Genomic DNA, 14,014 nt, shown 5'->3' with positions numbered 1-14,014 from the left:
TTACTACCTTTGCTTCTATTACCATCACATATGTATCAATTATTTTCGCGTCCTAACCGATGCATCTATCTATCTTCCCATTTTGAAGAGATTTACTTAGACCAGTAAATCGAAACGATCGTAAATGCTACCTTCATCTTCATATACTTCTTTTTTATCTAATTAAATTAAAGGCATACTAGCGAAAACCACTAGTTCCCCTTTGTTATGACATCCATTTTCTTCTCCTATATATATATATATATATATATATATATATATATATATATATATATACAATACACACACACACACACACACACACACACACACACTCACACACACACACACACACACTCACACACACACACACACACACACACACACACACACACACACATATACATCAGAAAAAAATGGAATTAAAGAATCCTGGCAGATATCAAGGAAGCACTCAGTATAAAGGAATAAGGTTAAATTTCCAACAAGTAGATACCAGTAATTGTATGTTGAATACGAATCCCAGGTAGATCCTCATGTATGGCAAATAAATCCAGCAAACCTTGTGCAGAATTTTAAGAAATTCAGAGTATTTAACAACAATCAATAATATGTACGGAGAAAATATATTTTTATTTTAGATCACACCTTAGAAATCCAGCAATTGTTTCAATTGCATTAACATATACATACATATATACATACATACATAAATACATAATACACACACATACATTCACTGAGAGTTCGTCTCCTTATTCAATTTTCCTATTTTCTACCAAATACGCCTCACTATCCCCGATTTAAATCCTGGGAACGCTTAACTAACATATTGCAAACTCTCTCTTTCATATATATATATATGAGAGAGAGAGAGAGAGAGAGAGAGAGAGAGAGAGAGAGAGAGAGAGAGAGAGAGAGAGAGAGAGAGAGAGAGAGAGAGAGAGAGTTTGCAATTTAAAGGAAAAATCGAGGGGAATAATTACACGGTAGCTAGCTAAATGTTGCTTAAGTGCCCCAGGATTTAAATTGGGGATAGTGAGTCGTATTTAGTAGAAATATGAAAATTGAATAAGGAGACGAACTCTTGGGATGTTGTTAAACCATTTATATCTTGAATTCTTCTACATATGTTTCGACGGATGCACTCCAAAATGTCCGACAGCGTAAATTATGGTCGGCAATGCCTCAATCTTATCAGGAAGGATATAAATAACAAACTCATCAAACAAACATGTTAACAGAAATAGAAAGTCCTATAATATGTAAGGTATTTATATTCGTATGCACACACGCGTATACACACTCAAATATAAACATATACCTACACAAACACGAAAGTATACAAACACATATACATAAACACGAATTAATATACATACACATAAATATATACATATATACGAATACATATATATACATACATACATACATACACACACACACACCCACTCACATATTTATACACGGGTGTGTATGATTGAGTATAGAAGAATATATTTCTCAAAGAAATTCCAACTTTGATTTTCATGCTTTATTTACAGTCTTATAATAATATAATATAATACAATATAATATAATGATAGAATATTAAATGTCAATTCTGATTGAACTAGTACTTTCATGCATTAAGCTATACAATCTTCAGATTCATTTAGCAGTGGTGACAGATATGTTTTACAATTTACAACAGTTGTATATGTATATAATGCTTATATTTACACATATACATGTACAGATGTATGTATATATATATATATATATATATATATATATATATATATATATATATATACATACATATGCGTGTACGGGCGCACACGAGGATGCCTGTATGTAGGTTATAGCGTTCTTTTTGCTAAAACTTTAAAAATTTTGTTCGTTTTTTGTAATTGTGAAATTTTTTCGCCATGAACGGTTTGTGTTTTTAAACGGAATGTATTTTTTCTGATGTTATATCTGTTCCTGAATGATGTGTAAAGAAATTTTGATTTAAGCATCTTAATGAATTCTTTATACTGAAATATATATTGAAGAAGATAAATATGTTCTTTTGAATTTATACGTTTTTGCGTCGTAACTCCTTTATTATTATTAATATAACCAAAAGGATCGATTCTTGAAGAGTCTGCATATCTTCACTGTCGTTTTTTTCTGCTATTTAGGTGATGATTTTTTAAGTTAGCTTACCAATTATTTTTGTTGGTAGTTAATTTATATTATATTTTTATATATATATATATATGTATATATATATATATATATATATATATATATATATATATATATATATATATATATATATATATATATATATATATATATATATATATATATATATATATATATATATGTATATATATATGTATATATATATATATACGTGTATATATATGTATATATATATATATATATATATATATATATATATATATATATATATATATATCTGTAAAAATATGTGACACTTATTCAGTAGCCATGATAAAACTCCGAGTTTCGGATGCCAGGGTGGGAGCCCACGCCAATATCTCTTCAGTTATCCGGCCAATTGAAAATACATAATACTCATTTTTCACAGGAATTTTCAATTGGCCGGATACCTGAAGAGATGTTGGCGTGGGCTCCCACCCTGGCATCCGAAACTCGGAGTTTTATCATGGCTACTGAATAAGTGTCACATATTTTTACCGATAAATTCCTCTATTTGCATAATATCGAGGTCTCTTTCTTTCTTTTGTTGTCTTTCCTGTCATATATATATATATATATATATATATATATATATATATATATATATATATATATATATATATATATGTATATATGTATATATATATATATATATATATATATATATATATATATATATATATATATATATATATATATATATATATATATATATATATATATATATATATATATATATATATATATATATATATATATATATATAATAGTTTCAGTGAAACTATTAAAACTGAAATATTATCTCACAATAGAGATGTTATTGTTTCACTTTTGACACGTAATACTGAAATACTGTAAGAGATGAGAGATTGCTCCGGGCTCGCATTAGGTAAGAAGTTGAAATTGTTTTGGTCCACGACACTGCATGGACTCTATGTAAGGCATGTGTAAAATTTGAATGAAATCGGTTGGGTAGCTCTCGAGTTTCAGTGATGCACGAATATAGACAGTCAGACAGACAGACAGATTGACTGACAGACAGGCTCAGTTTTATATATATATAGATTATAGATATCATCAAAGTAATTAACCGTCTCAAGCGGCTCCATTTAATTGAACAATGTTATCATTACATCAATTTAAATACAGCGCTATCTTCAGCTGCAAGAAATAAGAATTTTCAACAGACGAGATATATAACTTTTCTTAGATATTTGATTTGAGTGGTCTTTATAGCGACCAGCTAATAATTAATTATGCAATGATGAGGTATTAAGTGGATTCTACTTATTAATAATCTGTTTAATGTTTAAATTGATCCATATATCCTTCCTAGCTAATCTGGTTAAGATAATGCTTTCTAGCATGTTTTCCTTTTTTTAACTTTTATTTTTACAATTTTATTATTTTTATACAACATAACAATATTTGCTCATAAGTGTTCTCCCGCTGACCCTAATGTTTTCCTAGATATCATAGTAGCATCCTAAGTTTCATAATGTTTGCTCTTTTAACTGGTAAAAACATCATTAATTAATGTCAACCCTACCCTACCTCTTTTATAGACATTTACTACTATCTAGTTGACTCTTTCTAAAGTTTTGTCTTTTTCCTTGTGGGTTGAGGGATACTTGTGACAGTATGAAATTTATGACCAACAGCTAGCTATGAGCTGTCAACTCACTTTGCTCTTTCGTCTACATAAATGCAGTCTTCTAGTCTTAGATTTCTTGTTGATGATAAGGAGATAGATAAATTGGAAATGAATTACGACCTTATGATTCCTCTGTGTCCCATGCCACACCCCCGAAATTGTAGTTATTCTTCTCTTAGCTATTCTTGCTGCTATAGTGACAACAGGAAATTCTTTCATCCTCTTGCTCTGTTAAAATATTAAAAAAAAATTATATTAATATATCTTGTGTGTTGAAAATCCATATTTCTTGCTACAGAAGGTAGCGTTGTATTTAAATTGATGTAATGATTACATCGTTCCAGTAAGTGAGGCCACTTGAAACGGTCGTACTGCGTGACTACTTGACATCGTGTTACTTATTTTGATTTTATTCACCTTACTTCGAGCTATGGGGATAATAAAGGACTGACTTGGTGCTTCAACTTAAGTACCTAATTCAAATGAATCTTAATTACTTCTTATATATATATATATATATATATATATATATATATATATATATAAGGAGCAAGAATACTGGAGATTCTGTAAACAACTCGTGGTAAAATTATGAGTTGAAAATATGTAAAAAAAAATGAAGAAAAGTGCCTTCGTTTCGCATAGTTTAATATTTTTTTAATATAAATATATACATATTATATGGGTGTTGTAAAATCCAACCGGTTTTCGCTATTCAAATTAGCTTTTCAAGGGGTATTGTATAGTGATTAATTCGCATGAGGGGCTTTCGCCATTTTGGCTGTTTGAAAAATAAGAAAAGATTTAGAGAGGAAATGGGTGTCAAGGGGGATAACTGATTACTTAGTATAGTTTCTGGGGTTGTCAGGTTTGAATATTGAGGTGTGGTTTATATTTTTGAATGAATAAATTCTCTTTATTTAGTCGTTCTTGCACTGAAATTGAATCTTTGCACTGGTACAGGGGGAAGATAAAGAACTTCGGCGTTTTATCTCTTGCGCATTTGTCAAGATGTGCGCTCAGTGCAATTTGCCTGTACTGGGGGAAGCGAATCTGTTCCTTATGCACCGTGACTCTGAGTCTCAAAGAAAGGCTCGTTTGGCCTACGTAGTTATGGCCACAACCTGAGCAGGTTAGGACATAGATAAGGTTGTGGGAGGCACATGTGAAGTTAATTTTGATAGAAAATTTTTGTCCTTGCTGAAATGTGGATTGCGAGCCTTCCCTTAGGTGTGGGTATGTACCACAATTGGGTCGTCTGCATTTTTTAACTGTTGGTTTTGTATGTATTGAGAATAGTTTTGCATTTGTAAGGAGTCTCTTGAGTGATTTGTGTTGTCTTTTACTTTTTAGTAATTTGTGTTTATTTAGGATGCTGTTCATTTTCGGGTCCTGAGTGAGATAGGAAGATTTTGTATAATTGCGTTGTATGCTTCGTTGTTTCTAGGGTTGTGGGTTGATATGTATGGGAGTGATTTGAGGTGAGGTGTGGTGTTTTGTTTTGTTGTTCTTAGTGTGTTTGTGTCTAATTTCTTGACACGTTCAATTCCATGTTCTATAAGTGTAGCTGGATATTGACGTTCAATGAGTGTTATTTTGAGTTCTTGCAATCGAAGTTCCCGAGTGGTTGTGTTAGATACAATCGTACAAATCCTTTTTGCTAGATTGAATGGAATATTTATTTTGGTGTGTTTAGGATGGCATGAACTGAAAAGGAAATACTGGTTAGAGTCTGTTGGCTTGTAGTAAATGTCAGTTGCGATGTGGTTGTTGGACATTTTAAAAATCAAGATGTCCAGAAAAGGGAGTTGTTCCTTGCTGTATTCCATGGTAAACTGGATGTTGGGATTAATACTGTTCAGTGTAGATATGAAAAACAGCAGATTATCATAGGCTTCATTCCAGATGATAAAACAATCGTCTAAATATCTTTTCCAGTTTTCTATTATATAGTGGTGGAATGGTGGTCCAAATTTTTGGAGTGAGAGTTCATACAAGGTAGATTCAAAGTAACCCATTATTAGGTTCGCCAGAACAGGCACAGCTTTAGTACCCATCGCAATACCGCATTTTTGGCAATAGTATGTTGTATCGAATATGAAGTAGTTGTTTTGAAGGATGAACTTCAGGGATTCAATGATAAATGTCTGGTTTATGCGGTCCGGTAGAACTTCGGGGTGTTTTATATGTATATACGTTTATCAATTCGTTTTCCAAGATTTCTGATGTGAAATCGTGTGGTAAAATATATATTGTTGTATTTCTGGATGGTTAATTTTTTGCCAAATAAACATATGCACTATATATATATATTTTCTTCACTTGTCTATTACTGTTCTTATTTTATTATTTCAACTCACGTCCATTTTCCGGAAATTTTTCGTCACACACCTGTGACCTCTTCAGTGACACTTTTCGTTTTCACGTGCGTTCTTGCACCACTTACTCTATTCTGTTCTTCTAAGATGTCTATCCTTATGTGCTTGTTTGTGTGTGTCCCTGTTTGTGTGTGTGCATGTGTGTGTATGTATGTGTATGTGTGTTTGCCCACGGTGTAACCATCATTGTAGCTGTTGTTGCTGTTACTGCCATCGTTGGCACCGCTGCTATTGCTGACATTGTTAGTTGCGTTGTTGACATTGTATGGCCTGAAATTTGTAGAGAGAGGACTATTCGATCACATCGACCTCAGTGTTTCACTGGTACATAGTTTATCGACCCCGTTAGGATAAAAGGCAAAGTCGACCATAGCGGAATTCGAACTCAGAACGTAAAGACGGACAATATGTCGCTAGGCATTTCACTCGGTGTGCTAAGGATTCTGAGAGACTGCTGCCTTAATAATAATAATAATAATAATAATAATAATAATAATAATAATAATAATAATGATAATTATCTTTTCTGTTATAGGCACAAGGCCTGAAATTTTTGGTGAAGGGACTAATCAATCACATAGACCCCAGTGTTCCACTAGAGCTTAATTTATCGACCCCAAAATAATGAAAAGCAAAGTAAGCATCGACGCTATTTGCTTCTAGAACGCAGTGACAGGCGTAATGCGTGCCAACGATCCCACCGGCTCACTGCCTCAATAATTAATAATAATGATAATAATAATAACAATAATAATAATAATAATAATAATAATAATAATAATAATAATAATAATAATAATAATAATAATAATAATAACAATAATAATAATAATAGTAATAGTAATAATAATAATAATAATAATAATAATAATAATAATAATAATAATAATAATAATAATAAACTCTGGGATATGCCACTACACACAGATAGAGAAATTAAGGCCAATAGACCAGATATAGTTGTCAAAGATCACGGAGAAAAAAATGCTTTCTAATTGATGTATCAATACCAGCAGATGACAACGTTTCTCTAAAAGAAATGGAAAAACTTTCAAAATACAAAGACCTGGAAATAGAGGTAAATCGAATGTGGAATCTAAAAACAGAAACAATTCCTATCATAGTAGGTGCCTTAGGTATAACAAAAAAAAATATTCAGACAAATACATAACAAAAACACCAGGACTTACAAATATATATAACATACAGAAAATTGCCCTACTGGGCACTGCACACATCCTACGCAAAACACTTTCAATACAGTAACGATAAGAGCATCACAGCAAACCGCAGCACATACCCAAGGCGCACAGAGCTGCGCTCGGTAGTGAAGTGAAAGCACGTTATAAAAATAAAACTACTGAAAAATAATAATAATATGCAAAAAATCGTGCTAAGTGCAAAAAATCGTGTTAAGTGCAAAAAATCGTGCTAACTGGAACGACTCATGTACTGAGAAGAGCATTATCGCTGTGAAAACAACATCCATTCATGAATTTTTATTAAAAAATTTTTTTTTTTAAAATACATGTTTTACCTGTGAATTTGCGTGTGTAAACTGGGAATGCATACAACGAGTTTCTCTGCCCTAGGTGTATGGAAAACACTCGGCGAGAAAGGGAAGAAAATTTGAAGAAAGAAGAAAAAAAACAACATATTAATAATACGCAAAATACATTCAATACAGTAACCATAAGAGCATCACAGCAAGCCACAGCACATACCCAAGGCACACAGAGATGCGCTCGGTAGTGAAGTGAAAGCACGTTATAAAAATAAAACTACTGAATAATAATAATAATAATAATAATAATAATAATAATAATAATAATAATAATAATAATAATAATAATAATGATGATAATAATAATAATAATAATGGTTTCAAACCCTGGCAGAAGGCCAGTAATTTTAAGTAGCATGGTGATAGAGGCAAGTTGATTACATCGCCCCCTGTGTTCAGTTGGTACTTATTTAATCGACGCCCAAGACGATGAAAGGAAACGTTAAGATCGGAAGAATTTGAACTTCGAAAATGAAGAACCGGAAGAAATGTTGGTTAACATTTTCTCGAACAATAAAATGATGAACTTAACAATTTAGTAACCCTTTTTTTTTTTTAATTTCAGAATGCAAACAGTGGTACCGTTGTGTTTAAAGCGGCTGATTATGTAAAGGATGAAGACTTTAGCATCAATTTGAAATTCACTGGTCAGGTGAGTTTCAACAATCACGGACATGTGGCGGTGTTCCTTCTCTCTCCATCTCTCTCTCTCTCACCACACACAAGCACACGCACGCACGTACACACACGCACACACACATACACACACACACACACACACACACACACACACACACACACACACACACACTCACAAAAACGGACAGACACGCACCTCTGTCGCATACGCTTTCTTGCACGTACACAAATACAGACGAAAGCACATATGTACATTAACACAAAAACGCGCGCGTTCACACACACACACATGTGTGAAAATATATATAGATTCATATATATATATATACATACATGCATAGATAAGTATATACACAGGCACAGACACACAGACACACACACACGCACACACACACACACACACACACACACACACACATAAATATATAGACATATATGTATCATATCCCAAAAACCTGTTGGCCCAAGACTTCTTCAAAGTGCCTCACTACTCAAAGTTAACGATTAGGAATTATCTCCCTTTGCTATTGGCTATCGACTTCCAGCTGTTTCGCCATTTTGTGGGCTCCAAAACGCTAGCAGGAATCTCCTGAAATGTAAACATGGCTCGAAAATCTCTGAGTTAAGGATGTTCCCTGGTTCGAGTGAGTCTTTTAGGATCCTCGCATGCTCAGCTATGTATGATTTGCAACGCTTCGTAGGGGCCTGGGTTCTCGAAGATTTTCCATGAGATCGAGTATGGAATCCCACCATCTCTTAGTTGCTGGTGTTGGCGTCGCTGGAGGTGATGGTAGCGTGGATTATATATATATATATATATATATATATATATATATATTCTTTTATTCTTTTACTCGAACAAATCAACCCCAGGACTTATACATTGTAAGCCTAGTACTTATTCTATCTATCACTATTGCCGAGCCGCTAAGTTACGGGGACACACCAACATCGGTTGTCAAGTGAATGTGGGGTGAGGGGGACAAACATAGACTCACAAACACACACACACACACACACACATATACACACGACGGGCTTCTTTCAGTTTCCGTCTACCAAATCCACTCACAAGACTTTGGTCAGCCCGAGGCTATAATAGAAGATACTTGCCCAAGGTGCCACGCAGTGAGACTGAACCCGGAGCCATGTGGTTGGGAAGCAAGCGTCTTACCACACAGCCACTATATAATATAATATAAAGAAATATAATAATCTCACATATATTTAATTCACCAGTTGATATACATAGGATGACGACTATTTCGCAGCTAACATTATGCAAAAATCATTTATTTTACTGTATAATAAATCATTTAATATGTCTGCACTAGCGTGTATGCTATAAATTGCGTCGTACTATTGTATATTGTATATACGAATACCAGTATAGAAGACTTGCTCTTCATATTAACAACATATCATGGTACATCAATGTTTCAACTCTGGTGTATACATAAGGACATTTATCTATCTTATGTATATATATATATATATATATATATATATATATATATATATATATATATATATATATATATATATATATATATATATATATATATATATATATATATGTGTGTATGTATATATCATAAATATACAGGGATTAGCATTGAGTTGCTTCTCCAACATACTGAAAATTTAGAAATAGCAGTCAAAGAACTACTGATTCTAAACTCCAAATTTTTCTCTAAACGGATGGCGATATTTATGGCACACATAGAACAAAAAACCGGAGGGGAAAGCATAAACAAAACAAGTCTTTAGTTAATCGGATACGATCGTTTCATGGTTAAGAGAATGAAAATTTCTCTATTCCAAATCTTCATAGAGAAAGAGCCGGACCCTAACATAGATTCAAGGCTCCTTCATTGGAACTTTTATCAACATCATCTAGGTATTTGTGGATATGTGTGTGTGTGCAGTATTTGGTGTTAGTGTATGCGCAGATTTGTATGTTTGTTTTATGGATGCGTTTTAGATGCATGCATATGTATTTATGTGCTAAATTTTTGGAAAGTTTTACATATCTTTACAGTTCCATTGATGGCTTGAATCTGTAGTCTTCTAATCAGCCTTTTTCTTTCAGGTTTTGAGAACCCTAATTTTCCAGGTTTTTGTTGAGGCAGTTTGTTACATATCCCAATGCCCCAACAATCACGGGTATGAATCTGAACTTGTAGTCTGGGTGGAGTATCTGCAAATTTCTCAGTAGCTCGGCGTAGTTGTTCTCTTTTTCTCTAATCTTTAGTGGGATGTTGACATCCGCAGGACAGCTGATTTCTACTACTGTACAGAGTTTCCCCTCTCTGTCCCAGATTACTATATCCGGTCTATTATGTCTGCACTTTATTGAGGTTTTTATTGGGATATTCCACCAATACTCTTTCATATTGTGAGTGGTAATGGCCTCTACCTCATTATGGGTTTTCATCTCCTTAGCCCCGGGGTTATCCTGTCGGCGGATTTCATTATACAGTGTCTTGGCCACAACATTATGTCTCATAGGTAGGTAATACCGTGATGACAATTTTGGACAGCTTCTAATGATGTGGGTGATATCTTCGATACTGATTCCACAGAGTCTGCATCGATTATTATATTGTGGCGCTTTGCCCGCCTCTCTGTCCCGTTTGTTTATTAGGAATTTGGTTGCTATTTCTTGTTCTTGAATAGCAAAGGCATACCCTTCAAAGTGAGAGTTGGTGACCCGATTGTTTGTCCACGATAGACTGCTCTGGTTGTCAATGTTGTTATCACCCTGGAGCTTTCTGTTAACGTATCCATGCATGGTCTTCTGCTGGAATGCATTCATCCTCTCCTCTGATGTTATGTTACGGTAGAGTCTTGCAATTTCTTTGGGTAAGAGTTCAGGGTTGTCGAATAGGGAATGCTTGTCAAGTAGTTGCCTTCCCAGTCTCATGATGGTATTTACCTCATGTCTGCAGACTTCATCAAGGGGTGCACTTCGACACTTGGTGGTTATGAGATGATGTCGGAGAGATATGACACGGCATTCAAAGGCAGTCTGAATTGATGTTAGGCCCCTCCCTCCTTTATTTCGTTTTAGGTATAGGCGGTCTACATCGCTATTGATGTGAAAGTTGTTCGTGCTCGTTAGTATTTTTCGGGTCTTCACATCAAGGGATCGGATTTCATCGATCATCCAGTCAAGTATCCCGAATGTCGATATGAGTACTGGTACTGCAAACACATTGTGGGCTATTGCTTTATTGAACGCAGAGAGTTCCGGGGTCCATATTTTCCTAACCCGATTTCTGTATTCCTTAGTAACACGTTCCTTGTTACAGGTACCTTCATATGATACGTTTTCATCTACTCCCAGGTATCTGTAGGATTCCTCATCAGATATTGGAGAAACAGATAGGCCATTGATGGAGATGTTGTTAGGGTGGTTTTTAGCTTTTCCTCGTTCCACAGCCATATATGAACATTTATCTTGGCCAAACTCTAGTCCTACATCACCAGAAAATGTTGTGACCAGGTCGAGGCTTTTTTTCATATCATCCATGTTCTTGGCATACAATTTCAAATCATCGACAAAGAAGCAGTGCGTAATTTTGGTGTTTCTGTTTGCCTGCGTTCCAATTAGATACCCTTCAGACTTCTTCAGCATGAATGATAATGGGTTTACCGACAGTATGAACAGCATCACAGAGAGGCTGTCTCCTTGGAATATCCCCCTGCGATATTGTATTTTTTTGCTGGTGATACATCCACTTACTGTATTTAACTTCACGATGGTGGCCCAGGAAGATGTCAGGTTAGATATGGCATTAATCAAGTTCCCTGGGACTTTAGCAAGTCGGAGGGCTTCTAGCATCCACGAATGGGGGACAGAGTCGAAGGCTTTTTTATAGTCAAGCCACATGGAGACCAGATTTCTTCTGTGCTGCCGTACCTCCGTCATTACTACCTTATTTATAAGTAGTTGTTCAGTACATCCCCAGACTCCTTTCTTCCCAGCTGCTTGTTCAGCTGTGATTATACTATTGTTTTCACAGTGGTCCTGGAGGAATCTGCTTAGGCATGCTGTATAAATCTTATACATTAAATTTTGGCATGCAATAGGCCTGTAATTTTTTGCCAATTGGGTTTCTTTGCTTTTCGGAATAAGCTTTGTTTCCGCCAGAGCCAACCAGTCTGGTATGCTACCATCTCCACTGAGGGCTTGCTGGTACAGTTTAATAAGGTACGGTCGGTATATATGTATGTATGTATGTATGTATGGATAGATGTATGTATGTCATTGTTCAGTTTTATTTCAAGTTTCCTTGCCAATAGAGAAAGAGCCGGTTTCTAACCAAGATCCAAAGTTACATCATTGGAAATTCAACATCAACAAAGGGGTATTTTGGTTTGTATGTTTTGTTTTATATATGTATTCTCATGCTTTATGTATGTATGCATGTATGTATGTATGTATGTATGTATGTATGTATGTATGTATGTATGTCTATAGTCATATATCTGTATGAATATATTGTCACATGTCTTTCCCGCAGGTACTCGATGGTGTCAACTCCGGTATGTTCCTAGTTTCCCCCAATGGTGAAGTAAGTGTTTCTGGAAATTTAGACTTCGAGACACAAAAGGAATATACTATCGAAATAGAAGTGAAGGTAAGAATATAACTTAGACTGTCGTCTAGGAAGAGTTCTTGATAGTTTTACCGAATACATTGGAATACGTTATTTCAGCCATTCGTCTGCGGCAATGCTGGAGCACCGCATTGAAGAATTTTAGTCAAACAAATCGACCCCAGTACTCTTCTTTTAAAGCCTAGTACTTATTGTATCGGTTTCTTTTACTGAACCGCTAAGTTACAGGGACGTAAACACAGCAGCACCGGTTGTCAAGCGGTTGTGGTGAGGAGGTAACACTGACGTAAAAGCACAGGCACACGCACGTGAGTACACGCACACAGCCACACGCTCACACACGAGCGCACGCACACACACATACTAACCATCTTGTGATTTGCCAAGTATTTAAAGAATGAAAAGCCTTTCGTTATTAACAGATAATTTCAGTAACATAAGGATGTTTACTAGGAGATGCCCCCAGGCTACAGAAGGTCTTTACCCATGTAGGGTGTTGTTATCCGTTTGGTGGGATATGAACCCAACCCATAACGAAGGAAATCTACTGCGAGCAGCTTGAGTGGCTGAAGTCAGCGCTAGAAGAAAAACGTCCATCTTTGGTTTCAAGACGAAAGGCAGTCTTCGCTTTCCCTTGGATAACACTGGTGGCGTGGAGAGGGCAGGCCGGTATGCATGGGCGACTGCTGGTCTCTCATAAAACAACCTTGCCTGGACTTGTGCTTGGGAGGGTAACTTTCTAGGTGCAATCCCATGGTCAGTCATGACCGAAGGGGGTCTCAGCATATATATATGTATGCATGTATATATATGTGTATATATATATATATATATATATATATATATATATATATATATATATATATATATATATATATATATATATATATATATATATATATATATATATATATAGATTGTATAAAGGATCGTGGGTGAAGCCAGAACAATGCAAAATAAAAGCAAGGCAAATCACAAGAAA

General features: G+C 34.8%; 1 protein-coding gene across 41 annotated transcripts in view; it reads left to right on the top strand.

The window, feature by feature from the left end:
* LOC106871506 (uncharacterized) overlaps positions 1-14,014 on the top strand; it is a 213,019-nt gene that overhangs the window by 118,174 nt on the left and 80,831 nt on the right. For all 41 annotated transcript variants that reach the window (XM_089341788.1, XM_089341780.1, XM_089341762.1 and 38 more), the window contains exons 7-8: positions 8,334-8,420; positions 12,937-13,053. In XM_089341788.1, coding sequence (XP_089197914.1) covers positions 8,334-8,420; positions 12,937-13,053 — 204 coding nt within the window. The remainder of the gene's footprint in view (positions 1-8,333; positions 8,421-12,936; positions 13,054-14,014) is intronic.

This window comes from Octopus bimaculoides, chromosome 25 (genome assembly GCF_046866305.1).
Source record: "Octopus bimaculoides isolate indiv1 chromosome 25, ASM4686630v1, whole genome shotgun sequence".
Lineage (NCBI taxonomy): Eukaryota > Metazoa > Mollusca > Cephalopoda > Octopoda > Octopodidae > Octopus > Octopus bimaculoides.
Note: the sequence above shows the minus strand (reverse complement) of the source record. Positions and strands in the feature narration are given on the sequence as shown.